At 32.7% G+C, this 20,853-nt stretch overlaps 1 protein-coding gene, 1 long non-coding RNA gene and 1 pseudogene across 2 annotated transcripts; 1 reads left to right on the forward strand and 2 right to left on the reverse strand.

Annotated features, from left to right (window-relative positions):
- Window positions 1–1,221: 1,221 nt before the first annotated feature.
- Window positions 1,222–4,473, reverse strand: LOC108662718 (disease resistance protein At4g27190-like; annotated as a pseudogene).
- Window positions 4,474–11,187: 6,714 nt separating this feature from the next.
- Window positions 11,188–13,644, forward strand: LOC108662956 (uncharacterized). Its single transcript, XR_016027397.1, has 3 exons — window positions 11,188–11,521; window positions 12,643–12,696; window positions 13,512–13,644. It is a non-coding gene; the product is annotated as an uncharacterized LOC108662956 (long non-coding RNA).
- Window positions 13,645–13,871: 227 nt separating this feature from the next.
- Window positions 13,872–20,294, reverse strand: LOC108662961 (disease resistance protein RPS5-like). The gene is made up of 8 exons (XM_088807981.1): window positions 20,049–20,294; window positions 19,721–19,861; window positions 19,468–19,578; window positions 15,521–18,485; window positions 15,352–15,404; window positions 14,497–14,792; window positions 14,130–14,204; window positions 13,872–14,036 (listed from the first exon to the last, which is right to left on the reverse strand). Exon 4 carries the CDS (start codon window positions 18,472–18,474, stop codon window positions 15,568–15,570), a length of 2,907 nt encoding a protein of 968 aa, XP_088664107.1. The 5' UTR covers window positions 18,475–18,485; window positions 19,468–19,578; window positions 19,721–19,861; window positions 20,049–20,294; the 3' UTR covers window positions 13,872–14,036; window positions 14,130–14,204; window positions 14,497–14,792; window positions 15,352–15,404; window positions 15,521–15,567.
- Window positions 20,295–20,853: the final 559 nt, after the last annotated feature.

Genomic DNA, 20,853 nt, shown 5'->3' on the forward strand with positions numbered 1-20,853 from the left:
ATTTGGAAAACAAGCACAATCAAGAAAAATAGCAGCAACATGCAGATGATCTCCTAGCAAATGAAAAGCCTAATCCGATCTGTGAGAAGAGAATTAATGAATTATGAAGCAAAAAAAGAATTAAAGTCGATGCAAGTCAATAAGTCAATGCGACATTGGTTTCGGGGTCACTCCCCTTAAAGCTGCTTTGAAATAAAGAAAATATAAATAAAATAAAAGATGATAAAGTGAGAGCGAACACTTGTTCATTTCTCTATTAATTCTATTCTTTTAATTTTGCAGTTTTCATGATATAAGGAGCAATATAAGAAATAGTTGTGGAATTTTGAATCTCTTAAATGGTCAAAATTGCACATCAAACACTTAAATATTTTAGCATCTAATCTTTTCACACTTTTGACCCATTAATTCATTTAATGCATTCCTCCACTCACAAATATATATCATCTACTCCATGCCACCGGCTGCTGTCACGATGGCATGTCTTTCCCAGATACTTCTAATAGGCCCTAGCTGATTAGGCAAAATATATCTTCAAATTGGAATAGTTAAGCGATTGGACTTATCTAAAAGATCCAACATGTGAAGTTGCAAGGAATATAATCAGACTCCAAAATGGAATTTGTAATTACAGAGCCTTACAAATGCTAATTATATAGCACTAATTAATGATCAGATAATGTACTCTTCCTAGATGGATGATTTGAATATGAGAGTGGCCATTTCATACAAAAATGTCAATTAAAAATTTTAAAGAGAATTATGACTTTCTGAGAAGAGCACAATGGAGATTTTTCCTCACATTTTTCTATAATTATATTTATGAACAGCCTTAGCTTCATATATTATCAATTAGTGCAAGAGAAGCTTTGAAGAACATTATGAGACAATTAATAAGTTCTCATAACTATACAGAAAAGAAAGGATAGCTTCTATATGAAGCATTTTGCTTGCAAAATACATGCAGGGTGCCACATGATTGGATATTTCAGTTGTATGGATATTTGAAGTCCTAGGATAGCAATTGTTTGGGGAGAAAGAAATTTCTGAGAAACCTTCCTCAATGTTGACAGGGACTTTTCATATCATCTGTTATGACAAATTGACTTCCACGTACTAACCCCCACCACTTTCCCCGTTTTTTGGGTAATAAAAAGAAGTTGATTTTTTCCAACTTAAATTGAGGTATTTGACAGGCTATTAAGGATCTCAAAGACTTCACTATCCAATTGCATGGGCCTCGGGGCACAATTTGAACATCAAATACAAAATTCCACGTGGTAGAGCTCCCAACTGTGTAAAAAAAAAAAAATCAATTAAATATTGTTCAGTTCTTGCTTGTAATGTCTGCAGATTGTATATGAGACAGATGGAGTAATAAATATGTCTAACCCAGGGAAATCATGGAAATAACAGGAGTCAGGACAGATGAATTAATCAACTCATTCTTTTAAAAGGGAAGGTATAACATTAGTTCATCCACTAACTGAACGTTTCTAAGCAGAATATTGGATTAAAAGTTAAAACAAAGGATCTCTCTTTGATGTAAACTAGTCCCATAGAATTTATAGGTTATTGAGAGATTGAATACCGATATTGAAGAAGTCCAGTCTTTTGTTTGGCATATATTCATAGCCAGCATCTTTTCCTCTCCTTCAATGCAGCATCCCAGAAGCTTTACAAGATTTCGATGTTGAAGCTTGGCTATTAGTGCTACTTCATTTTCGAACTCAGTTGAACCTTGTCCAGAGCTTCTTGGAAGCCTCTTCACAGCAATCTCTTGTCCATCTACCAGGTTACCCTGAAAATAATGTACTTAAAAGAGTTGTAACTTTGTTCTAAACATACTTCATACTCTGTCTTCTGATCAATTTCACCAGAATGTTGCAAATTTACCCTATATATAGGCCCAAAACCACCTTGTCCTAGTTTGTTGTCAATGGGAAAATCATTGCTTGCTTTGGATATTAATGATTAGTCAATAACTGGACTTCTGGGTCTTCTCTTTGCCCTTCAATGCTCCTGTCCTTTATCACATGGTTCTCTCTAGCCCCTGGAACATTTTTGTACATACTAACATTAGCCATAGAAGGCCATATCATGTTGGTCAATTGTATTTCTGAACATTCTAGGGAAGTTGGTAATTAGTATTCTAAAACATAGTGAAAACATGATTTGAAATCAGTTGCAAATTTGACATATCTTCAAGTGAGTTGCCTTATGAAACAAAGGAATATTGCTTAAACATTTGAAATCATCACACTTCTTAATATCTAAAGTATGAAGCTCATTTGGGACCACTCTATCATCGCACCTCTCCATCTCGCAATTATTGAATTTTACCCGTTTCTGATTTTCTTTGAAAATTTTTTATTATCGGTGTGAGACAATAAGCATAGAATAATATTCCCACTTGAAAATTGAAATTTGTAGGCCATTTACCTTGTATAGACTCTGCATATTTCTTTAAGTCTTGCATGTTACAAAATGAACATGTCACACACTCAAGCTTCCTCAATTTGCCTACTTCTTCTCCCAATACATGCAGCCCTTCTGCTATTAAGCATTGGATATGAGAATCGTCGGTAATATTCTGACTGGTAGCTCTTGTAGATTTATGGATGCTAGAAGAAGATATCTGAGGTTTTTTAACATTTCTGTACCATAAGGAATCTCTTTAATTCTTGTATTTAAAAGGTCCAATTTTCTCAACGCCTTGAGCTCTACTAATGAAGGCACATATATTAACTCATAACAACTAGGAAGCATCAATGCACTGAGATTTTTCAAGTTTGAGATGGAATTGGGCAGACCCACAATCTCATTATTATCAGAAAGATTTAAAACTTTTAGCCCAGGCATGTGCTTAAAGAAAGATTCCGAAATCCTTTTTAAGTCACATTTTTGCAGTATCAAAGTTGACAAATGAAGACATACAGGTGATATGTGAAGAGGTATTTCTATTAATTTTGAATTTCGCATCAAAGAAACCTTCTCAACACTCACTGTCCATTCTTGCTCACTTGGTAGTTCCTCCAACTGCACATCAGCTTTTACCACGAACTGATGGCCTTTAATATACAACGCCATGTCTCTCAAAACATCATGCATCTTAACTCCTTCTTTGTCATACCAAGTTGTAGCCCTTTCTAACAAGGAATTATTTTCAAGCTTATTTAAAACGCTATGGCCTCTGTCATGCATTGCTTGTCTAGTTCCTAAGCTGTCCAGGAGTCCTTCATCTATCTAGTTTTCAACTAATTCCACTTTTTCAATTATAAAATCTTCAGGATACAAGGAATAATATAAAAAGCAATTTTGGATTTTTGGATCTTCCAAACGATCATAACTGAACTTCAAACACTGAAATATTTCAACATATGATACTTTCACACTTTTTACATGCTCTTCTAATTCAGTTAATGCATTTCTCCACTCACAAAAATCATTTACTCCCTTCATGCTTCCAGCTATTGTGACAATGCTAAGTGGTAAACCGCCACATTGCTCAACAATTTTGTTGACAATGTCTTTTAAATTTTGATCTTGTACAACACTATACCCCACATGATCTAAGAATAAGTTCATGGACTCTGTCTTTGAAAGCAATTGCACTTTGACCACCTTACAATCCATAGATTGACAGACCCTAATCGATTTGCTAGAGAGTACAACTTTCCTCCCCATAACTAATGTTGGTTTAGGGATTCCCACATCCAATAGAGAAAACTGTTTCCAAACATCATCTAAGATTAACACAAATCTCTTTCTCTCCAAAATATCCTTTAATGTTGTTGCTCGTTGCAATTCATCTTTTGGAAGAAATTGTTTAAGAGAATTTGCGATATCTTCTTGCACTTTGAAAATATTCAATTCTTTTGATATGGTGACCCATATTACTTGATCAAACTGATTATTCTCCAACAATCAATTATTGATATGCTTCATGATGGTAGTTTTTCCTATGCCACCCATTCCACATACTCTAATCATTCTGGCCTCATCACCCATCAGATACTCCCAAATTTGTTTTTTAACATCAATTTCACCTTCTAGATTTGGTGTTGCTAATGTCACCCAGGTGGTTGGAGGCCCATCAACTGCTACACCGTCGGGGAAGCTACCCTGTTGGTAAATATCCTTTACTTCTTCAGTCTTTTGAAAAACAAATTTCCCCAGACGGCCACGTAAGAAGTATGAAACATCATGAAACTTCTTTTCAATCTCTTCCATTTCAGTGTTAATTCTTTGTACATCTTCAAACCATTTCTCCACTTCTTTCTTCACCACTTTTCTGCAACGAAGCTCTGTTTCCTTTCTTAATTGAAGGTCTTGCTTTCAAGTATTTAGATCATTCACTTTTCTTCAAAGATCGTTCATATGTTCTTTAAATTTTCGGTGATGATCTATGTATGTGCAAGTTGGACCACTAAAGCACTTTATCAATTCAAAAATTGGCCCTATAAAGTCCATATAAGCTACTCCCTGTAATTTAAAAAACCAAGATATATTGGATCTCCCTATGACATAAGCTACTTCCCCGTATACTAAAATTCTATATTTTTCATATAATATAGAATATGTTAGAGAAAATGTTAAATAAAAAATTTTCACCAATTCTTCAACGAAAAAAACATAATGTTTTTGAAAACATTATTAGAAAGAAGAAGTTTTTGTTTCCATCAGCTTTGAGTATAATATTTACATTTTTAAAACTGTTTATATCTAAATTAATGTATATTATTTATATATGGTATTATCATTTTGCCCTATTTGAAAATTGCCCAAGAAATAATAAAGATAAAATCCAAAGACATCAAGCAAACAAAAAAACACAAGAATTTACGTGATTCAGCCTCTCCCCTACGTTCGCGGAGTGAAACTGTTCTTCTATTATTGAGACATTAAAGTACAATAAATTGAACTCTATGATTCCCTAAACCAACCCAAGATCCCTTACACACCCTTTCTCAATAACCTTCCAGGAACACTCACCCAAATCACTTTAGCTCCACCTAGAGCAAAAAATAGAGTTACAAAGTGTTCCCTCTCTAGAGCTCTTAAAGCACTACTCACTATTCTAAAGCCTATAGATCCAATTTTATAATATAAAAGTTCAAAGTAGAATGGGATTAAGACTTGATGCGGAACAAGAAGTTTAAAACCATACAACTAATCAATGTTGTATACAACAAGAATCCTAATCAAATAAGATTTAAAATTCTAGTCAAACTAAAACTCAACAAATCTCCACTTTAGACTTGAATTCAAACTCCTTAAATCCCTTCCGCTAGTTGCACCCAATTGCAACTTCCTATCTCCACTTACTTTCCAACATCTTGAACAATTCTCCAAGCACAAAATCTTCCAAATCATTGGCCTTCAAAATTACCATGACTACACTTACCAAAACAAGCATGGTTCAACACTCGATTCCACAAAACGGCCAATGCACATGTGTAGCTGTCAAGTCAGTGGCACTAATCGACTTCAGAAAGAGACATTGATGATCGTTCCAATTCACTATTGGCAAGATTTTTTGTCCTTTCACCATCGTCTACACCATCGGAACCTTTCATCACCTTTTTGGCAAATGAAATCTCACTTTGGTTGCTACCATCTCTTTTGCACTATTCCCATCTCTTCATGGCCTTACATTTTAGATGATACAAATCATTATGCAAATTCCCCCCCCCCCCCCCCCCCATCAAGACCATGTCACCTTGTGTGACTTTGACCATTCCATCACAAGTAGAATATCCATACCCTTTACAGCCTAACGAGCTCGATGATATTAAATTCTTACGCATCTCTGAGATATAGGCCACACCACCCAAAGAGCGCACAACCCCATCAAACATTTTGATTTCCACCTCTCCAAGAACCATGACTTTCATTATTGACTTATTGCCCAAAGTCAAATTCCTAGCCACCCCTTCTTGAAGTAAATCAAAATAATCCTTTTGATAGCATACGTGAGATTGCAAGGATATCACAATTATCACCTTTAGTAACGAAAGCACACTCACCTTACTTTCATCCCCTTTTGTAGGATAATCTTTTTTAATGTCCATACGCTTTGCATTGAAAGCACTAAACACTACCAGATCTAGACTCGCCACCCTTAGATTTCATGCCTGTTGATTTCCTTCTATGAACCTCAATTACCAATGCCAAGCCACTTAAATCTCTATCCCCTTCTTTATACTTGTTTCCGGCTTCACGAGACATTAACGTTGCTTATGCTTGTTCTAACATTATTGTATCCATCCCACAGATAAGAGATTTCACAAATACCTCATAAGAGTTTGAGAGCGAAGCCAGGAACAATAATGCGTTTTCCTCTTCCTCCACCTTCACATCAACCTTCTTCAACTAATCAATGATCCTATTGAATTCATTCATATGCTTCATGAGGTCTCCATTCTCCTCCATCTTTAAGTGATACAACTTTTACCTAAGTTGTAACTTGTTGGAAAAACTTCTTGCCAAGTAATTCTTCTCCAACTTTGCCTACAACCTTGGAGCAGAATCCTCATCAATAACATGGTGAAACATGTTATCTCTAATGCAAACCCGAATAGTTATCACACACCTTTGCTCCAACTCCACCCATTCAACATCCTTCATGTCATCCGGTTGCCCTTCTTCCTTTCCTAGCAAGGGCGCATCAAACCTTGCTACACAAGAAGATCTTTCATCATTCTCTATCATTGCGTGAAACTAGTTTTCCCATTAAACGTTTCAATTGAAAAATTCATATAATTGATAACTCTTGACATTCTTGTTGAATCTTGATTTTACTAAACCCAAAGCCTGATACTAGTTTGTTATGAAAATTGCCCAAGAAATAATAAAGATAAAATTCAGAGAAATCAAGCAAATAGAAAAACACAAGAATTTACGTGATTTAGCCTCTCGCCTACATCTACAGAGTGAAACTGATCTTCTATTATTGAGAAATTAAAATACAATAAATTGACTTCCATGATTTCTCAAACCAACCCAATATCCCTTGCACACTCTTTCTCAATAACCTCCTAAGAACACTCATACAAACCACTTTAACTCCACCTAGAGTAAAAGACAAAGTTACAATGTATTCCCTCTCTAGAGTTTTTAAAGCACTTCTTACTATTCTAAAGCTTAGAGATCAACTTTTATAATATAAAAGTCAAAATAGAATGAAATTAGAACTCGATGTGGAACAAGAAGTTTAAAACCATACAACTACTCAATGTTGTTTACAAACAAGAATCCTAATCAAATGAGATTTAGAATTCTAGTCAACCCAAAACTCAACATGCCAATTAAAAAATCTTTGCAAATTCTCGAATATATCATATCTATATATGGTTCCTGGTTTTGATCATTACAACATTAAATAAAAGGATGATGAAAATAGAGGAATGAATCTAATATGAATATATAAATGACAAAATTCTTGATAAAAAAAATGGTTTTATATTGATAACTCGTGTTTTTCTAACACGTGCACATATTAAATAAATGTCATGTATCTATTAATCAACGCAAAGTTTTAATTTTGATATTGAAAGACTAAATTTAGTACATTTGATTATTTTCATTTAATGCAAGTTTAAATTAATTAGATTAGTTAAGAATTACTAATTGTTAGCCTAAATGAATATATAAATTACCATTTAATGTTAAAAATGGATATTTTCGTGCAAAAGCATGTATTTGGTAGCATAACTCAAACAAAAGAAAAAATTTATAATATTAAAATATGCATTGATTTCATTGCATTCCTTTCAAATTGTTTCACAAAGCATATGTTGTCTATTATTTCTATTAATTTTTTAAATAATTACTCCTAATTTGATTTACCTTATATAAGCATTTAGCTTATTAGTTTATGCATCATCTCCCTATCTAAAGAGTAAGGTTCGAATCTCCCTTTCTCAATTATAAATTTTTTTTTTCTACTCTATTAGTACTTTTTTGTTAGAGACTACAGTTGCTTAGGCTATTTTAATCTTTTTTGCCCATATATTTTGCCTACTCATATTTAGTTCCTATGGTTTCCTGGTCTCAATTTCCATCATCAAAAGTTTTATTTCTTCTTGTTATATATCTCTTTGAATTATTTGATTTGATCCTCATATGGATTTTGACCTCTCTGATTTATTAATATTTGGTAATTATGTATTTTGACCTCCTTGATGAAGTATTCAATTTCTTTATTTTTTTAGTAAATTGTTTTACTGTGCTATTATTTCTAAATTTTCATCAAAATCATATATCCTTCCAATTATCAAGATCTTTAAGACATTATTCATTAACACGCATACTTCCGACTTAATTTTTTCAGTAATCTTTTATTTTTATGTTCTTATTTATATTCTAAATTAAAAGAATTATTGTAAATAAAATCCTAAACTGTTGCATTGAATGGACTAAATATAGTTTTGAATGATAACAAACATCATCTAGGCCAATAATAATAATATTAAACATCAATGACCAAAGCAAATATTAATAATTTTGAATAGTCCTAAAGATTTTCGATTAAGGATTAATGGAATCTAACCATAAATAGGGAATCTTATATCTTTTTTATAATTAAAAAAAGAAAGTTTGTGAAAACCATAATATATTCCAAAAAGACAACATTTAAGAAATATTTGAAAGAATAAACTGAGAATGAAGAATGACATTATAAATACCTGTTTCTTCTTCAAAATACTTGGAAAGATGAAGAGCAGAGGTCAAGTAGATGAGCTGCAAATAAATCTCTTTGGCTCCTTGTTAAGTAGAAATTTTGTGTGGAAAATAGCTGACATAAAAGAGGGAAAATCAGTAGTGTTATAAAGGGAAAAAATCTGATTTGCTAAAGTTTCAGGAATTATTCCTATTTTTTTTACCTACTATCATTATTTTCAACCTAATTATTAAGAGAGTAGTAGCATGATAATGAAAGAACCAAAACAATTATGGGATTTAAGCAAAGAATCACAAATACCAAGTGGCCCCTAAAGAAAAACTAAAATGAAAATCTTTATTTTATTTAAAAGAATCACAAAGTCATGATATTGGTTTAAAATTTTCTTTAAAATAAAGAAAATATGAATCAAATAAAAGATGAAAAGTGAGAGTGACATTTGGATTAGTACATTTATAAAACGTCAAAGTGTGACATATATATAGACCCCTTATTGAATTATTTATAAACAGTTGAGTTTATACTTAGAACTTTTCCTTATATTAGAGGTTTATTAGAAAATAAATTAGGATTAGTATGAAATAGTCCATTTAAACTTAACAACTATTTTTCCTTTTGATGAGGAAAACAAAAACAAAGAGAGAACTTCGCAAACATCTCGTATAAGACTTGGAGTTTTTCAAAAGCTAGTTTGAAAAGTCAAGATCAAATATTATAATTAGTTTCATCCTTTTTTTTATTGAAAATAGTATCTTGAAAAGAAAACTTATCTTAATTACTTCATTAAGAGACATTACCAAATGTTTTATTTTTTTACCTTGTTTTTCATTCCTGCCTTCAAATTTTCCTTAATATTTCACTTTCAAGCAAAACGGAGTAAATATAAACCGTAAATAACAAAATAAATTATTTATTTATTCTTTTTCCTTGTAGATAACAATCATGAATTATTGAATATTAATTACAGCATTACTAGGAGAGGGAGAGAGAGAAAAAAACAAAAGAGAATCCAATTTTCAATAAAAATAAACGTCAATAACCCCAGAAAATATTAATTAAGTTTTTTGAACCATCCTAATAATTTTAAACTTTGGATTAATATAATCTAAACATAAGGTAAGTAAGCTTGTGAAAACAAAATAATTGTGAGGACAACAAAATATCCCAAAAAGACATTTAAGATATAATTGTGGGAATAAATTTGAGAGTGGAATGGCATTCAAAAACACCTGGTTTCTTCTTCAAATTATTTGGAAAGATGAAACTCAAAGGTCAATTAAAATGATTTAGTTTATGTGTTAAAGTCTCTAAAATTATTTGTATTTAGTTTATGAATAATGAAGCACATGAATTATTGAAAAGTGGGCAAGATGAATATTTATGTGGAATAATCTAAGTTGAAAAGAAAAGCATCAAATAAAAGATGAAAAGAAAAGCAGAATAATCTAAGTTGTTTGGGAAGGAAAAAGAACACCCGACAAGAATCCAAGGTAAACTTCGACAATCAAATTACTTTGTCAAAAGAAAAGTCAGGTTCATATTGAAGGAAGGACTAAGGTATGAAATAGTTAGAGAAACAGGGAGGCATAAAAGCAGTAATTGGATTATACTATTCTATATGATAGATTCCCCTTCTAAGTATTCTGTTTTAAACTTTTGAAATTAATCTGAATTTATAATTTAAAAAGAGAAAATTATGTACCCTAGTCTTGAAATCTTTTCTTGTTGCTGATATAGAAAGATTTGACCATGAACATAATGAAATAGGTTATGATCTACTGAATCATACTTAAAAAGAAATTTTACCAGGAGACAGGAGGTGAAGTGCCCTGTTTTTTTATGGAGCTTTGGCATCATACTTCAATTAGCAGTTCTCCGCTCAGTTAGCCAGATTGTTAGTTCCTTTGTTGATTTTCCAATTAATGAGCCATATCAAACTATTAAACTTGAGAAATGGAATTACGATTTCTAAGGTCTTAAATATGACTAAATCACAAAATACACAAAAATAAAATGTACGAGATGACGATGAAAATCATTCGGCAAAGATATTGATGCAGTGTGATATATATTTTTCTTTTAGCCAAATAGTGAAATGCACTCATGGAGTCTCTAAAAGTGTGACAATCATTTCATTGGTTGAGGCTCTTCAAAGTAGTCCTTGTCAAATAGAAAAGCTGGTTGATTTGGCTAACATTAGAGCTACAGATGATAGATGACATGGTTCCCCTGTCTCAGGATGCTGCTGCCAGTTCAAATTGTGTTAAATTCTTTCCAGAATCTCCATTCCTGAAGCATATCAAAACCATTTTGTTATTTATCAATTTGAAACTTGATTAGTTAAATGATAGTACAATTCATAACACTTACATGTCCAACAAGGTTTAACACTTTTGAATGGTTGATAAAACCCTCTATTCTTCTTTCCACATTGTAATACCCCTCACAAAGTATTTATTAAAAAAAAAATTAATTAAATTAAAATTATTAAGCTATAGTTTTATAAAGATAATAAGTAGATATTATTTTAGTATTTTATTTATTTACAATTATGACCTTGGGTGTCTTAATAATTAAAAAAATAGAAGAAGGGGTCTTTAAGTAAAAGAAGAAGTTTAATTAAGTCAGTTTTATTATCACGTTTAAGTTAGTGGGATTAAGGGTCAGTTTATTTATCCCATTTAAGTTAGTGGGGTTAGGTAGTTTATAAGTTTTAAAAGAACAGACAACAACTTACGTTAGTTCATTCATCAGATTCAATCAACAGACAGTCAGAAAGGCTTAATATCAGGGAAGAAGAAAGACAGAGGAGAGGGAAAGAGATTGCTGATTAAGGTATGTTTGGGAATTATATTTTCATAATTTGGGTACAAAAACCCTAAATTAGATATATTTTCTTATTTTTTTTATTTAAATCCGGCACTTTTCTGATGACTTTCCGGTAGCATGATGGGTACCAATGGAAAGGTCTTGAAAAGATCTTTCCAATGGTTTTTGTAGCATCTTGTTTGGCCTTATGGTTAGGAATATATGAATTTTTGAAGTTAATTAGAAATCTGGTTTTCAACAGTTTTGACAGCCCGACTTTGGGTCACCGGAACTCCATATTCCGGTGACGTTTTTGGTCGTTTCTTTGAGGGCTTTTGAAGTACGAAATTAGATGTTTAATTTGGCGTCAATGTCTTGGTTAGAGGCTTCATGTGTTAAGAGAATTAAAGCCTCAAAGTAGGCTCATTGATACTGGAAACCCAGAAATCTGGGTATTTCTGTGATGATTTCTTGAATTTTGGCTTTCGAAACTTAGGAATCTTGTGGTCTTTTTAATCGAAACAAATTTTGGTCTTGTAGTATGATATGCATACTTTAAATTGGTGTTGATTTCATCACTGGATATAATTCGGGTTAAAAGATATGAGAGCTTGAAGTAAGCCAAATGGCCATCCAGATTCTGGAAATTCCAGAAAATAGAAAATTTCTTTTTTTTTTAATTTGTTTTAAAAATTGATTTTAATTATTATGTGATAAATTCTATTGTAAATTTCATAAATATTGGATATGTGATTTCTACTGTATTTTTATGTTAAGAAGTATGTATCTTTATATTTTATAAATTTATTTCTTAAATTAGTAGATTTTATTAAAATATCAAAATTTATGAAATTAATTACAAATATGATTTTTTACAAGTGAAATTAGTATTATTTCTCTATCTGAAATTTAAAGTCCTTACTGATTTTATGATTTAAGTTTAATTCTCAACCTTATTGGAAATTTTGTTTAATTCAAAAATATAAATAATAATAATATATTACCTTATTAACAAAAAAAAAAAAAAGTTCATAAATTGTAATAGGAGTCGCTTCACACCCTAAGTGCTTAGGATGGTCAACGAAAAGTCGCCTTGTAGGATCTGTTTGCAAATTTAGTTCTGATTTTTGTGTTTTTCGAAATACTAGGCTACTAAGAGGATTTTCGGATTTGCTACTTGAAAGTAAAATTTACGAGATCATGTAAGTGACTGATATCCCTTCGGTGTTTTCACACCTTAAAAATTAGCTTCAATCTGAATTTGTACATGATATATAATATTTTGTCCTATGATTTATTAAAATCGGGTTAAGCATGCAAAATGTATATGTATATGAGTTTATATGTTGGATTTAGAATGTTGCTTATGCAAAACCTGATATCTGATTTCGAAATATATATGACTTTATATAATGTATGCATATATGATTTCGCAAATATAAATACAAATATTTAGTCTGAAACAAATATGCTTTTGTGGTGTATGAGATACGCTTGAGAAATTTGATATACTGTTTTATGAACTTTGGGTAATCTAAAAATATATATTTCTGTTTTGTCTCCTAGTATGGCTATGCTCTGACCCTGCCAATGGGGGTTAAATGTTGGCCATGTCGACATGTATTCTGTGATTAGAGATCGATCTCTCAACCGCACTACCGGTTACAGAATAGTAGTATTTGTGATATCTGTTCAGTGCAGCCAATGGTTGCTTCTTCTGACCCATGCCACTGGGGTTAATTGTGGTTCTATTTCTGACTTATGCCACAGGGGTTAAGTGTGGTCGTAGCATGTTACAGGAGACCATTAAAAGTTAAATATGGTGAATATATTTGTTCTGTTATTTGAATGCGCAAATTTTGAAGTATGTGATTCCAAATAAGATTACCCAATATTTTGTCTTGGCATTTGTAAATGATATTTTGCCCTAAATGTTTTAAGCATGCTTAATCCGGCTGAAGGGATGTTAGTTACTTGCTGAGTAGTTGGACTCACCCCTTCCTTCAAATTTTTTCAGGTTGTGATTTGGTCAACCACGCGGGAACTTTGGGGAGTGATGTTTAATTTAGTAGCACTTAAATTATCTAGGATTTATTTAAATATTATGAACATCGTACTATCTTAATTAGTATTCAGACTTTTATCTTGACTTAGTAGCTTTATGGTTTTGGAGATTTAATTTTGAATATTGTCGAATTATGATATTTGAAAATTCTGTCAACAGATATAGTTTATAAATCACTAAATTCTTCAGGTATATAAGTTTCTTTTAGTAATAGTTTAAGATATATATTTTAGAGCCTTGCATGTCTGTAGGATTATACCTTGCAGGTATGCGGCGTCTGTCATGTCTCGGGTCTGGGGCGTGACACACATATTATCTCCAGCAATAATAAATACCAAACCCAAAGACACTACCCAGCAAGAAGTGGGTTAAGTTGAGCTTTTGTTTTGGTCTTATCGCTTGGGTACGCAATCGATCAAGAAGTGGAATTTTTACCAGTATTTCTTCTCTGATCTTTTCTTGTTTTACATTGTTGGCCTGAAAGAAGGAGTTTTATCAGAATTATGGTTAACATCATCAATGATTTCTATTCGAGATTTTTGGTATGGTTGATGTATAAAATGCAAATACCAGGTGAGTTGATCATGCGTTCTTTCTTTAAGATGATGTGATTGAATGACTCTTGATCAATGAACTGTACACAAACTGCAGCAGCAAACAAATTATTAACATTGGTATTTCTTAGTTGTATGAAGCTTATTCCTCTAATCATTCTCTTCATTGGACAAACATAACTTCACTGACTTGTATTAAATAATTTCCAATTCATCAACCACTTCTGACCAGTAGGCATTTCCTTTAAAAGCACAAATCCAAAGGGTCAACTGGGAATGCAATCACTCGATTATTAAAACATAACACAAAGCGTACTCTCATGAACAGTATATAAAGAGAGTTTGTAGCATGAGAGATATGAGGATTCAACTCCCTAACGAACCTCCAACATTGATGCGGTAGTTTCATTCATCGAGAATGATCCAGGCTTGCCAGATGAAGAATCTGCTTTAGGGGGACAGCTGAGAAACAAAAAGCCCACGTCGTTTGGGCTGAGGCAATTCAATTCCCAACATTATAAGAATCACAGATGACATAGTTGGTCCGTCCTCAGCAAGTTGTTGTACGCATAAAAGACCAATGTGGATGCATCGTCTCACTTCTGATAGATTGCAGGACACTCCTAATGAAATGATCAGCAAGTTCAACAGGCCTGCCTTCCTCTCATAATCTCCATGCCTGCAGCAAATTGAAAACCTTTTATCATCTCTCAGCTCAAGATTAGTAACAAAAGTAAAGGAAAGAATAATATCTATTCAAACTTATACTTTGCAATACCAATTCTAATATTATTATTGTTTATTATATATACATACCTAAAATTATACATTTTCTCATCCATCAAAGTTAAATTATAGTAATTTCTTTCAGTTTTTAAAAGTATTAATGTTTACTTTTGCATCTTAATAAAGGTTTTACGTGTGAATTTATAGCTTTGAGGAAAAGAAAATTAAGAAGCGGAAGTAAAAATAACAATGTGAAACATAAAGATAAGAGAATGAAACAAAATAATTAGTCCAAAGATCAAATGATGCCCTAATTCAAAATTCTAATTAAGAAAAAAGGAGTAAACACTGTAGTGTAGTGGCTTGATATTGCAGCAGTCCTCCAAAATTTGTGGGTTAAAATCAGGAGAACAAAGCAGAGATGAAACAAAGCCAAGGAAGATAGCCACTAGCAAAATCTCCTATCCAAGAAGACAGATTGAAGGGTGTTAGTTGATGTAGAGAATATTTACACTATACTCATTTAATCCTTGGAAGCTGCGCGCTAGCAATTTCCTGTGTCCATCTACAGAAACAACAACATTAAATCAGAAACAGATAAATGACTAAAAATAAAAACAGAATGTGGATGAGAAGAAACTGAGAATGTTTGCAGTTTTGATAAGAAGCGAAGGACTTTACCACTGAGAGCCTTGGATGCACATTTAATGGAACAGCTCTTCTCCATCTCATTCTAAATAATATGTAACAAAGGGAGAAAGGACATCCTCAACATCAGGCTGATCCCATTCCACTGATTCCCACCATTCTCTTGTATCTACAATGATAGTTTTTAGAAAAGGAGGAGGAGATGGTTGCCCTTTTTCAAGAAGGGGAAGAGACAAAGGGATCCTCTTCAGTTCTGGACATTTGTATATAAAAAGCTGTTGGAGAGAATCTGAAGAAATCATAATTCCACCAGTGCAAATGCTTTTCAATTTTGGTAACTCGTCCAACCGCAATGATTTTAATTTGGGAAGAATGAATGTTGTTCCTTCTCCTTTGTGATTTTCTTCTGATGCAATTATTTCCTCCATTTCTTCACAAAGGACAATATCAATTGTCTCTAAGTTTTGGAGACCCTGCAACAGCTCAACTGGAAGCAACTTCTTAATCCTCGAACAACAACACAGTTGTAATAGTTTAAGAGAAGAGAAGGTGGCAGGTGGTGTTGGAGCATGAGAGGTAGATTCAAATTCAGCCGCCACTCCTACCCTCACAAGTTCACGCAAGTTGCACAGTTTCTCAAGGAATAGATACTCAATGTTCTGAAGTGCGTTGCAAGCTGATAATGACAAGTCAACCACACACTCTATCCCTTCACACTCGTTAATAGAACACGTCAAGGCAGTTGCCGTACGAAACAAAGGAATATTGCTTAAACATTTGAAATCGTCACACTTACGAATACATATAGTATCAAGGTCAAATGGGTCCACTATATCATCAAACCTCTCCATCTCGCAATTCTCACATATTAGCCTTCTCAGAATTTGTTTGAAATCGGGGCAAAACCTAAAAGGTTTCACCGCAAAAGATCCCACTTCAAAATAGAAATCTGTAGGCCATTTACCTTGTATAGACTCTGCATATTTCTTAAACTCTTGCATGTCAGAAAATGAACATGAAACATACTCAAGCTTCCTCAATTTGCCTACTTCTTCTCCCATTACTTGCAGCCCTTGTAATATTAAACATTGGATATGAGAAATCACCGGTAATATTCCTACCGGTAGCTGCTTTAGATTCACTGACCATAGATACAGATATCTGAGGTTTTTTAACATTTCCATACCATGAGGAATCTCTTTAATTCTTGTATCATAGAGGTCCAACTTTCTCAATGTTCTGAGCTCTGCTAAGGAAGGCAGATATTTCAACATGTTACAATAAGCAAGTATCAATGCATTGAGATTTTTCAAGATAGAGATGGAATTGGGTAGATCCACAATATTATTACCAGAAAGATCTAAAACATTTAGCCCAGGCATGTGCTTAAACAAAGATTCCGGAATCGTTCTTAAGCAGCAATATTGCAATATCAAGGTTGACAAATGAGGGCATTCAAATGATATGTGAGGAGGAACTTCTAACTTTGGATTATCCATCAAGGAAACCTTCTCAGCACTCACTGTCCATTCCTGCTCACTTGGTGGTTCCTTCAATTGCATACCAGCTTTTACCAAGAACCGATGACCTTTAATATACAATGCCATGTCTCTCAAAACATCATGCATCTTAATTGCTTCCCCATAACAAGTTGTAGTTCTCTCTAACAAGCAATTATTTTCAAGCTTATTTAAAATGCTATGGCCTCTGTAATGCATTGCTTGTCTAGTCTCTAAGACATCAAGGAGTCCCTCATCTATCCAATTTTCAATTAAGTTCACTTTTAGTATTGCAAAATCTTCCGGATACAAAGAACAATATAAGAAACAATTTTGAACTTTTGGATCTACCAAATGATCATAACTAAACTTCAAATGCTCATATATTTCAATATCTGATCCTTTTACACTTTTCACACGCTCCTCTAATTCAGTTAGTGCATTCCTCCACTCACAAATATCATCTACCCCTTTCATGCACCCGGCTATTGTCAAAATGCTAAGTGGTAAACCGCCACATTGCTCAAGAATTTTGTTGACAATGTCTTTTAAATTTTGATCTTGCACAACACTATGTCCCACATGATCTAAGAATAAGTTCATGGACTCCTTCTTTGAAAGCGGTTGAACTTTGACCACCTTGCAACTCATAGATTTACAGACCTCAATCGATCTGCTAGTAAGTACAACTTTTCTCTCCACACCTAATGTTGGTTCAAGGATTCCCACATCCAATAGAGAAAATTGTTTCCAAACATCATCTAAGATCAACACATATCGCTTTCCCTCCAAAATATTTTTTAGTGTTGCTGCTCGTTGCAATTCACCTTTTGGAAGAGATTGTTTCAGAGAATCTGCGATATCTTCTTGCAATTTGAAAATATTCAATTCTTTTGATACGGTGACCCATATCACAGTATCAAACCCATTATCCTTCAATAATTGATTATTGATATGCTTCATGATGGTAGTTTTCCCTATACCACCCATTCCACATACTCCAATTATTCCAACCTTGTCACCCATCAAATACTCCCAAATTTGCTCTTTTACATTGATTTCACCTTCTAGATTTGGTGTTGGTAACGTCACCCCGGGGGTTGGAGGCCCATCAACTGCCACACCGTCAGGGAAACTACCCTGTTGGTAAATATCCTTTACTTCTTTAATCTTTTGAGAAATACATTTTCCTAGACGGCCACGTAAAAAGTATGAAACATCATGGAACTTCTTTTCAATCTCTTCCATTTTAGTATTAACCCTTTGTACATCTCCAAACCAATTCTCCACTTCTTTCTTCACCACTTTTCTGCAACGAAGCTCTGCTTCCTTTCTTAATTCAAGGTCTTGCTTTCGAGTATTTAGATCATTCATTTGTCTGCGAAGATCATTCATATGTTCTTCAAGTTTCCGGTGATGATCTACGTATGTACAGGTTGGACCACCAAAGCACTTTATCACTTCAAAAATTGACCCTATGAGCTCCATATAAGCTATTCCTGTAGTTTAATAAACCAACATAAATTACGTCTCCATATGACATACACTAGTCCCTCCCTATACTAAAATTCTATATTTTTCATAGAATATTATATATCTAGAATATGTTAGGAAAAAATGTTAGTAAATAAAAAATTTTCACCAATTCTTCTGAAGAAAAAACACAAAGTTTTTGAAAACATTATTAGAAACAAGAAGGTTTTGTTTCCACCATCCATTCATCTTTGAGTATAATATTTACATTTCTAAAACTATTTATATCTAGATGAATATATGTACTATTTATATATAGTATTCATTTCCCCCATTTAAGAACCATCACGAATTCTTGAATATATCATATTTATATATGGTTCTTATTTTGATCATTACCACATTAATAATATAAAGGAGTAGATAGTTCAATCACTTGGTTAAATTTGTGGAAGAAGGGAAGATTAATATCTCCTTATAAAGTTTGTGAAGAAAAGAGCAATATCATATGTCTCTCCATGCAAAATCCTTTTATGAGAAGAGAATGAATTATTAAAAGTGGGCAAGTGAGTGCAATTAGTCATCTACAGGAAACTCTAAAGCAAGATGAAATGCCCAACTTGTTTATTAATATTTGTTTCTCTGTCTCAGTTCAATGAGGGTTTTGTTATTTTAAAGGGGTGGAGGCAACGTAGTTTAATTATGGGATTTAAGCAAAGAATCACAAATTTATAAGGTACATGATACTTCATTCATATAAGAACCTTTGCATAATTATATATTTTAATGGGGAGGAGGCAAATTAGACTAATTATGGGGAATTTGACAAATATCTCCTTATAAAAGATTTGCAGGGATTTTCAGGAGCAAGCTTATGATATATCTTTTTGATAAGATAATTAAAACAAGAAAACTTGTGAAGACAATAATATATATATATATATCCAAAAAGACACTTAAAAAATAATTGTGGAAATAAAGTAGAGAGTGGAATGAGATTCAAAATACCTGATTTATTTTTCAATTTATTTGGAAAGATGAAGCCCAAAAGTCAATTAAAAAGATCCACAAACCTCCTTGGCTCTTTGTTAAGCACCAACTCCTTAAGCAAGAAACAAACTGACATAAATTTAACAAGGAAAGTTACTAGAATCAATAAAAGTGAAACTTTTATGTGCTAAACTACTCAAAATTATTCATTTTCAGTTTTCATTTAATATAATTATTTTTCACCTAATTAAGGGACTAGAAGCATAATTACCTGGTCAAGTGAAGCAGATGAGTTGGTACTTCTCCGATCCTTAGAGGTCTCGATTAATTTTATGATAGGAGGAAACTAAGATCTCCTTACAAAAATTTATCAAGAAAACAACAACAAGCAGATCTCCTTCCAAATTATCCTCTATAAGGAAAAAAATGAATAATGAATTATTGAAAAGAGGGCAAGATGAATGTTTATGTGGAAACTAAAGTAAATGCCCAACTTGTGTTTTAATATTTAACATGGAGGTTATGGTAAGATGAATTTAAGATTCTGATTAATTAATGTTATCAAAGATAAACATAAATTATAAGTACAGACAACTTACTTGGTTCAGTGAGACAATGAAGTGGTACTTCTATCCTCAGAAAGCCTTTAATAAATTTGAAAAACAATCAAGAAAAATAGCAGCAACAATCAGATGATCTCCCTGCAAAAAAAGAAAAGCCTAATATGATATAAGAAGAGAATTAACGAATCATGAAGCAAAAAAGAATTAAAGTCCATGCAAGTCAATAAGTCAATGCAAGTCATGACATTGGTTTCGGGGTCATTTCCCTTAAAGCTGCTTTAAACTAAAGAAAATATAAATAAAATAAAAGATGATAAAGTAAGAGTGAACACTTGTTCATTTTTCTTAAGAAGCAATAACCTAAGCTATTTTAATTGTTGGAAAAAAGGAAGCAACCGAGAAGAATCCAAGGTAAACTTGTACGACTAAATTAGTTAGTAAAAGAGAAGTTAAGGAAAGGTGAAGCAATTGAAAATTCATCCATGTTTGTTGCGAAATAAAATATGAAAAAGTTAGAGAAATAGGGAGTCATGATTTGTGACTTGTGGGGCAGTAATTGGACTTTCATATCTCATAGAATCACTTTTCCTATTTCTCCATCATTTACCTCATTTCCTATCTTTCACACGAACCGGACAAGAAGCTATCCATTTCTTTAAGATATCTATCTAAATTATGCAATTCTGTATGACAGATTTCTCTTCCAAGTATTCTGCAATACACTTACCATATTAATCTGAATTTATAATTTATAAAGAGAATTAATCCAACCTGAAAAATAAAAATTAAGTACCCCAATCTGTTATTAAAGGATTTGACTATGCACAGAATGAAATAGGTT

Source organism: Theobroma cacao, chromosome 7 (assembly GCF_053813885.1).
Source record: "Theobroma cacao isolate CCN51 chromosome 7, ASM5381388v1, whole genome shotgun sequence".
Classification (NCBI taxonomy): Eukaryota; Viridiplantae; Streptophyta; class Magnoliopsida; order Malvales; family Malvaceae; genus Theobroma; species Theobroma cacao.

What these genes read in the sequence shown, in the direction of transcription:
- LOC108662961 (XM_088807981.1), bottom strand. Translation starts at nt 18,474, where the DNA reads ATGGAGCTCATAGGGTCAATTTTTGAAGTGATAAAGTGCTTTGGTGGT.